The sequence below is a fragment of the Micropterus dolomieu genome, linkage group LG14, assembly GCF_021292245.1.
Source record: "Micropterus dolomieu isolate WLL.071019.BEF.003 ecotype Adirondacks linkage group LG14, ASM2129224v1, whole genome shotgun sequence".
In the NCBI taxonomy this organism is placed as follows: Eukaryota; Metazoa; Chordata; class Actinopteri; order Centrarchiformes; family Centrarchidae; genus Micropterus; species Micropterus dolomieu.
This window is the reverse complement of record NC_060163.1, coordinates 1,672,902-1,681,722: the sequence shown is the minus strand read 5'-3', so window position 1 is coordinate 1,681,722 and position 8,821 is coordinate 1,672,902. Positions and strand designations below refer to the sequence as shown.

General features: G+C 39.7%; 2 protein-coding genes across 2 annotated transcripts in view; one reads left to right on the top strand and one right to left on the bottom strand.

Annotated features, from left to right (window-relative positions):
• bms1 (BMS1 ribosome biogenesis factor) overlaps positions 1-8,821 on the bottom strand; it is a 654,080-nt gene that overhangs the window by 488,139 nt on the left and 157,120 nt on the right. The gene's annotated exons all lie outside the window — the stretch shown is intronic.
• The window catches only part of lrrc45 (leucine rich repeat containing 45), a 30,498-nt gene continuing 22,099 nt past the window's right edge, over positions 423-8,821 (top strand). The window contains exons 1-2 of the mRNA XM_046068563.1: positions 423-569; positions 878-1,024. Of these exons, the coding sequence (XP_045924519.1) occupies positions 423-569; positions 878-1,024 (294 nt within the window). The remainder of the gene's footprint in view (positions 570-877; positions 1,025-8,821) is intronic.

The window sequence follows — 8,821 nt, the reverse complement described above, 5'->3', positions numbered from 1 at the left end:
TATTTAGGCGAGTGAGGTAAATTGACATTAACGTTAGTTAACTTAAGTCTTAATTGACATACATAGCTATTTTAACCCAAACCATGATCTTTTCCTAACCTTAACCAAGTAGTTTTGTTGCCTAAACCCAACCAAGTACTTTCTGTGCCTAAACCTAACGAAACTGCAACGTTTCACGACTTTAATTACCGTATGTGCGTTTCAACATGGCAATGTATCAAAACGTTACGTTTTATCTTGAAAGTGTAACCGGATATTGCATATTTATTGTTGCTAAGCGTTGCTAACTTGACTGTGGATCCCTAAACGTCAATAATTGATGCAAAAGGGCTACCCAAGTCTTTAAAAAGCGACGACAAAGGGCCTTGACCATGCGGGAGTGAGACTGTGTTGGCACATAACTCAAACCCATTTTCGCGCTAATGGATTGTGGGGTGGGACGTCTGATTGGTTATGACTACTCCAGAGCACAGGCACCACGAGAGGTCATAACTGCAGGTGACTACGAGCCTTACACAAAAAAGACTGATCTAGGTGTTTATCAACTGAGGAAGCCAGATAAGATCAGTGTAGTTTCAGCTGTTCTGCGAAGTATAAAGGCACCTCCTTGAACAACCATCTGCTAACAGGACCTGGTCTTACAAACTGGAGTGTGCTGCCAATTCTGTAAACATCCAATTGCTGTCATGATGTCAAAAATGTGCCACAACTTCCACGTCAGCAAAGAATATAGGGATTAGAGTTAAGTGCAGCAATAATCTCTGCTGCTGTGAGCAGCATGCTAAAGGAGGATTTCTGGACAGATTCACAAATAGTCCTTGGTTATATCAATAACAAAGTCTGATGGTTCCATGTCTTCATCGCAAACCGTGTCCAGAGAATTCGGGAAACCACTGACCTAGGACAGTGGTTCCACATCGACACAGAACAGAGCCCTGCTGATCACACCTCATGGGGCTTCAAAGTAGCAGAGCTGATCAAGTCAAACTGGCTCAAAGGACCCAAGTTCCTATGGGAGAGAGAAGTAGTTACAAACCAAAGAATTTCAGAGCTGCTGGTGGGAGACCCTGATGGAAATCAAAGAAACCCAAGTTCTGAAAACTGAAGCTGTAAAGCAAGTTGATTTTCAAGAGCGACTGTCAAGGTTCTCAAAATGGACCACAGTGGTAAACATTGTTGCTCGAATTCAACGATTAGCTAAGAGATTAAGAAGACAGGATTCTTTAATGTTGAGGAAAGAAGGTGGGCCACTCTCACTCTCATCAAGCTTGTACAGCAAGACGCTTTTAGAAAGGAGTTGCACATACTCAGCCAGAAATCTGGGAAGCTGCCTCATCCTTGCATACTATCATAAAAAACTCAACACCAAGGCAGAAGACAAACCCTGAATGAACTTCGGTCCAATGTTTTCTGGATTATTGGTTACAGTAAGACAGCAGCCCAGTACATAAGGCAGTTTGTCCCCTGCGCCACCAGAGCAACAGTGGATTTACCCAACGACCACATTGACCTCTCCCCACTGATCATGTACTGTGGTATGGATGTTTTGGTCCCTTCAATGCCAAGCAAGATTGCAAGGAAAACAAACAATAGTCCTTTTCACATGTCTATGCTTCAGAGCAGTTCACATAGAGATGTTGGAAGACATGACGGCCGATGCATTTATCAATGCCTTACAGTGTTTGAGAGCCACCCGTGGGACTGTTAGACATATCAGATCAGGAATCCAAGTTCGCTGGAGCAAGAAATACAATTGAAAGAGCGAGGAAGTGGACGAAGAAAGAGTGGCTACATACCTGGCAGACAAGCAGTGTGGCTTCTGCGTGAATGTGCCAGCTGTAGGTATATGGGAGCAGCAGATCAGAACAGTGAGGTGTGTACTTGACTCAGTCCTTGCACAAAGTGCTGGATGACTGGACGATACTTATTTAAGGACTTTCTTCTATTGAGCCATGTCCACTATAAAAAGCCCCCCTCCTACTGATAGTATCAGTGTCCCCACAAGTATGGAGCCACTTACAGTACACCAAATCATCTGCTCACCATGAAATCCTCTGTTCCGCTTCCCCCACCAGGTAACTTTGTTAAGGAAAACTTAACCACACCAAAAAGCGGTGGAGACGAATACAATATGTGTCTGAGCAATTTTCAGAAAGGTGGAGAAAACAATGGCATGTTCCAATATGCAAGTTGGCAATACTGCGATTGTTGAGCTCCCTCGTAATAAATGAAAACTTGGCAGGGTTCTTGAAGTCACATGACAATGATAAAGTAGAAATTGTAAAGTAGTTCTTCATGCAATTATAATGCATCTAGTTTACTGTAATAATGGGTAATGGTGTGAGTCAAAGTTGTTATTATGTTACCATTGTTAAATTTATGATTATTAACAAGTTTTATATATAAGTCACATGACTCTTACCTGGACATTTTGAAGGAAGCGCAGCGAGGCGAGAGAATGGCTGGTGAAAACAGCAAACTTTTATGATCCGGTCTGTTATTCTTCAGCTGGTCTACCAAACGAACACGGTAATAATTTCCAAGCTACCTTATTAAGCACTTTGTTTATAAGTAATTATGAGACATATTGTCTCTCATTACTTATACAGAAAAATACATAGTACATGTACTTTGTTTTTGCATCCATTATTTTCCGATTGAGCAAAGTCAAAAGCTCTTTCACATGAAGCAAATTGACATGAAGTTTTGTATTTTTCCATCTGCGCTCGGCCCTCCTACAGTCTTGCTTACAGCTAAAAATAGCATAATTTATTTACGGGGATGTTTTCATTGCTGCAACCAGCATGGTTGTAATAAGTGCACTGGCATCTAAAGCCGAGGAACACACGTTATTGAAATCATTGACCAAATCAATAATGTTAGAAGTTGAGCTATTATATAAATCAAAGAATATAAATGAGAAATTTAGAGCAGACTGATTATTAAAAATGTGGAGACATACAAACCCCAATTCCCAGAAAATTTGGCATATTTTCCAAAATATAATAAAAACAACAATCTGGAATTTGTTCATTTACGCGAAGATTTATTTAACTGACAAAAAGATTTTCAATAGTTTTACTGACCAACGTAATTGTATTTTGTAAACATAAACAGTTAGAATTTTATGCCTGCAACACGCTCAACAAAGCTCTGAAAGTTATTGATAGTGATGTGTTTACAGGTAAAGTGGTTGCTGTAAGCAAAAGCAAGGCCTCCACCACAGTCCATGCACCTTGGAGATTTCAGGAAACTGTATTCCTGGGGTTAAGGCAGCAGTGCGCAGTCTTTAGCCAGGTCTCAGTCAAAATGAGAAAATCCAAATTATGGGATGTGATGAAGTCATTCAGTATAAAGTTTTTGTTTGACAAAGACCTTGCATTCAATAGAGCAAATTTGGCTGGGGTGATAGCTGCAGGAGGGACAATGGTACAGTTTATGTAGTGAAGATTGTTTTTATATACCTGTCTAGCGGTGCAAAGTGGATGAACAAATAAGTAAGTAAGTGAAGTTTATATAATATAGCACCTTTCCCAGAATAAAGTCACAAAAGAAAAGTGCTTTACAAGACTAATGGAGCCATAATAAGAGACAACAATAAAGCAAAAGCACTAACAATGTAAAATAGAAATAAATGATAATAAATAAAACTTAAGCAACATTATAAAAACTGTAAAATAGTCAGTCAGTAAAACAGGCAATAAAGGACTTTAAAACACACGTTTGCATACTTTAGATAGCACATGACATGACAAAGGTCAGCTTAAACAAAAGAGTCTTCAACTATTTAAAGGCATCAACGGAGACTGAAGAACCAAAGTTTAAGGGAAGAGCATTCCACAGTGGCGGAGCCACCACTTCAAGTGCACGATCACCTTTTGTTTTCAGTCGAGCGTGCGGAACAACTAGGAAGTGGCCTAATGGTTATGTATGGGTGAAGCAGGTTGGCGATGTACCGAGTTGCCTCACCATGCAGGGCTCTATATGTGAAAACTGTGATGGAAGTAATGACCGTAAATCCTGGAGCTTTTTAGGAATGTCAGAGACTGTGGCACAAGGGAAATAGTGTATTGCATTCCTAATAAATCAATATAAATCTGCTCAGATTGTGTAAAATTGCCTGATATATAATCTGATAACTTGATCAGTGTATTGCATTTTTGATGCACCAGCTGGAGGCCATGGATTTATAAACAATAAACAATGACCATAAAGAAAACAGGGGGCAACCTCAACCCACACACTTTCCCCTTCAAAAGTTAAATGTCTTGCTCCGGTCAGTATGTGTGTGGGAAAATATGTGCAAGCCAGTCTAGTCTGTCTGTCATGTTTGTGAAATTGGCTTCTCGTTCATTTAGAATGTGGAAGTGAAAGAGAGGCAGAGATATGTACAGCAAACATACACACACACACACTCATACACACACATGCAGAGTGTTCAGTAAAGCAGTGCAGTTATACGCCCTAGTAAACACATGTGCGGTCTTAGATAGCTTGTTGTTTTTGAACAGGAGAACATGTGCTGCTACTGATAGGCAAATCCTCTGAGTACCATCACTGACTTCAGACAGTGAAGAAGGTGCTTCCACACAACTCAGCAGACACAGAGACACACAGAGAGACAGAGGTCAAAGGAGAGTGTGAGGGGAAAAACTGAATAAAGAGCCTGAGAGACCACATGGATAAAAAAAATTAAAACTGTCAGATGGTGTTATCCTCCTCAATTTTATAGTTTCAGGTTGATTTTCAATGAAAGGAGATGAGTTGTGAAACGTGAAAGGAATACCTGCAAACGTGCAAGTGCGATTTTAAGTAGTTACTCCTTTAACAATACAGAGGTGCACAAGCATTTTTTATTATATGTTATATGAAGCTTAGCGTACGTTCAACCAGGAAGTCTCTCTTTATGCTTCATTCATTCACAACTCTCTTTCTCTTCCTGCTCCTCTAATCAGCCGTGGGCTGATTAGGACTGTGGGCGTTCACTCTTTAGTTAAATCAGCCAATCATGTAGTCGCTGTCAAACTTTAAATCTGTTGTCCTGCTGTTAGCTGTCATTTCAGTGCGAAATTGCTGTGTGTGATATTATACCTGCTGAGGCAACACATACTGTATGTAGGCATGAGAGAACGGAAAACATGGCCAAAAAGAAACTGTGTCCAGAAGTTGTTAAAGTTACTGACTGGTGCTGCACGACTTTGGGTCATTTTATAATCCGCAGCTTGTTTTGTTTTGTTTTTTTTAGCTTAGGTTACTTTTCCTGGACAATGAACATTTGTTTCTTCTATATTTTAATTGCATTGCATGTTTTCTTATTGTGCAAATAAACATTTCTAAAAGCATTTTCTACAAATTTTTTGAAAGCATAATTTGTAGAAAGTGCTTGTCCCCAGCGTCCCCAGTGTAAATGACACCTATGCCTTGAACTCATTTCTGCACACTATGTACCTAAGCACACTTTTTCCATTCGCTTTACCTTTAACTCCGTTTTCACATGAGCTGTGACAGAGTAGTTAGTCAGAAATAATTGTTTACATCTAATCAATGGATCCAGAACTCCTACTCAGTCCTTTGGACAGCAACACGTTCGAAGACGAGCAGCCGACTCCCGATGTACTGGAGTCCTTTTCATCTCCTACCAGTCAACCTTGGCTGTGATCCGCTATCCACATTCCCTGGAGCTCTCCCACAACTTGCTGTCAGTCAGACCCCAGCACAGTCGATAAACTCCTGGCTAAGGAAGTCAAAGAAACATTCTTGTTCAGCTCATTTTCCAGTCCACTTTTACCCACATTCAGAATCAGACATAGCCACTACAAAATATTCAGGAAAAAAAGAGACTGGCACTTCACACCTTTGTTAATTGTTGTATTACTTTGACCAACAGATGGAGGCCTATCCAAAGAATGCAAATCTGCATTCTGTAATCTTGATCTTGTTGAATCTGGATCAGAATCATAATTTCCTGAAAATTCTTTTACGATCAATTTAATCTGGTATAGCAAAAAAAATGGATTACAAATCAGATCTAGCTTAAATGTTTTGAAATACTGGCCCAGGAGATCCGTCTGGTTTGAGCGGCTGTGTATAGAGATTACACTGTGTGCCAAAGGAAAAAAATTACTTTGTGCTGGTGGCACTGTGGCAGACATGCATCTCTCGGAGTCTGTGTGAATTATTCCATTTGATAAACAAGTGAAAAAAGCACTTCAAAAGCTCCTGTAAATCACAACAATATTCTACTAAACGTAACAATGATGTCTGAGATTTTGTCACATTTCCTGTGGATGAACCCTGCTGATTTTGCCGATAAAATAATATCATATACATAGGTGTCATTTACACTGGGGATGCTGGGGACATATCCCCACCACTTTTTTATTTGCACAATAAGAAAACATGCAATGCAATCAAAATCTAGAACAACATTGCCAAACAAAGTAACCTAAGCTAGAAAAACAAGCTACTGTTTATAAAATGACCCCAAAATGTGCATGCACCAATCAGTAACTTTTACAACTTCTTGACAGTTTTACACTGAACAAAATTATAAAGGCAACACTTTTGTTTTTGCCCCCATTCATCATGAGCTGAACTCAAAGATCTAAGACTTTCTCTATGTACACAAAAAGCCTTTTTCTCTCAAATATTGTTCACAAATCTGTCAAAATCTGTGTTAGTGAGCACTTCTCCTTTGCAGAGATAATCCATCCACCTCGTAGGTGTGGCATATCAAGATGCTGATCAGACAGCAGGGGGATTGCACAGGTGTGCCTTAGGCTGGCCACAATGAAAGGCCAGCCTAAGAAAGTCTTATATCTTTCAGTTCAGCTCATGATGAATGGGGGCAAAACAAAAGTGTTGCCTTTATAATTTTGTTCAGTTCATTAAACAATAACAATTATTTACTATCAGAAAAGTCAAAAATAATAAAACAGTCTAATCCTGTCTCTACATTACCCAGTTCCATCCCCACCACTGAGCTGGCTTTCCTCACCAGCTTTTCAAGTTGGTTGCCACAAGTCCCGATGCCACCTCCCCAGCACACCACAGCACAGAAGATGAAACTGACCACTACAGACTGGTAGAACATCCGTAGCAGCCTGGTGCACACGACCTGAGCCTCCGCAGGAAGAACAGCCTGCTCTGTCCTTTCCTGTAGAGGGCCTCGGTGTTGTCCATCCAGTCCAGTTTATTGTTGACTTTGATTCCATGGCCTTTCCTCTGGCACAATCCTCTCAACTTAAGATATCTGATAACCTCACAGGCACCACTCGTACACCAAAATTCCTACAAGATACTGCGTGATGTATGACTGATTGAATCATGCTACCCTGAGGAAAAACACATTTTAATTAAGTGATTCCAGAAGCTGTATTGCACAGTAGTGCCCTACTCTGCCATACATAAGCCAAGTACTTTTACTCATCAAGAAAGCAGAATGACTCTCAGCCCATATCACATTTCCATCAGTATTCAGCCCATGTTAAATCTGCCACAAGAAGCCTGGTAATCACTGACAATATGTCCCACTTTCTGAGTAAATGGCTGGAATTTACATGTTAAATTATCCTTTTAGCTAATGCCCTCTTAATTCCTTTAATTCTTTACTTTCCCCCCACATCCTTCTTTTTTCCTTCACTCACTGCGATGCAGTCTTAAACAAAGTGGGACTGGGAGGAAGTGATAAAACAGCACATCCTGTTACACTCATTGTCTCAGATAACACTTTCCATGGATAACAAGAATGCATCAGGGTCCATGGAGAGTATAATGTAGAAAAACACCTCAAATACACAATTGACTGGTGCCAGGAAGATTATTAAAGTTAAATCTGAAAAACTTTACAAATTGTAAAAAAAACCCAAAAGGAAGTAAGGAAAGTAAGACAAAGATACACGCTCTGAACAAAAACTGGTGGCACTTTGTAACATGTGAATCTTGTCAAATGTAAATTGTGAATCTTATAAATCATCTGAAACAATCTTTCCTTTAGAGGGATACGGGTAATTCATCCTTTACAAAGCAGAATTTTAAAATGCTTTTCCTCAGCTGGTGTCCACCAACAGAAACATCCCCGCAAATGTGACTGATCTATCACAGCTAAACCACAGGTACTCTGCCAAGCAGCCTCTGTTATGTATTAATCAGTGATAGGTTGAATTTCTTATTATATTCAATATAATAAGAAATTCAATTTCAATGAAGCCATCATCAGAGTCAGTTGTACATGTACAAATTATGTATACATTACATTTTAGTGATACAGTCTATTATAATTCAACACCCTATTGCTAGTATGCTAATTTCTCTGTTCAACATATTCCTTCGTGTTGGATATTGCCCAACACCCCCCCTCTTCCACAAGCATTCCTTCATCTATTAATGTCCTTTCCTGTCTCTGTGGCCATCACTGTTTTTGCAGTCCTTAGCCGGAAACCAAACAAATTAAGACTGCATTGTTCTGGCCAGTCACATTATAGCTGGAAACATCAGTGCAGCAATAGTTTCCTGAAACCACACATTAATAAGTAAAGGCCAGTGTTGATACGTGTGTGTGTGCGTGTGTTCAGTCTCTTCCTTTGAATTCCCCACCCTGTCTCTGGCTTTTCATTTACTGCATCTACTTACACATCAGTATACAAAATTTTGTTACTTTGACCTGCAGGCAAGTATATGGAATGACAGTAACTACTTTTCCTCAAAGTATGAATTAAAGCCAAAGAACAGGTTATTTAGCCTGGTTCCCAACCCCTGATTACCCTGCAAAAATAAAACTCTTATTATATATTTTTTAACTGGTTCACTCTGATATTGACTG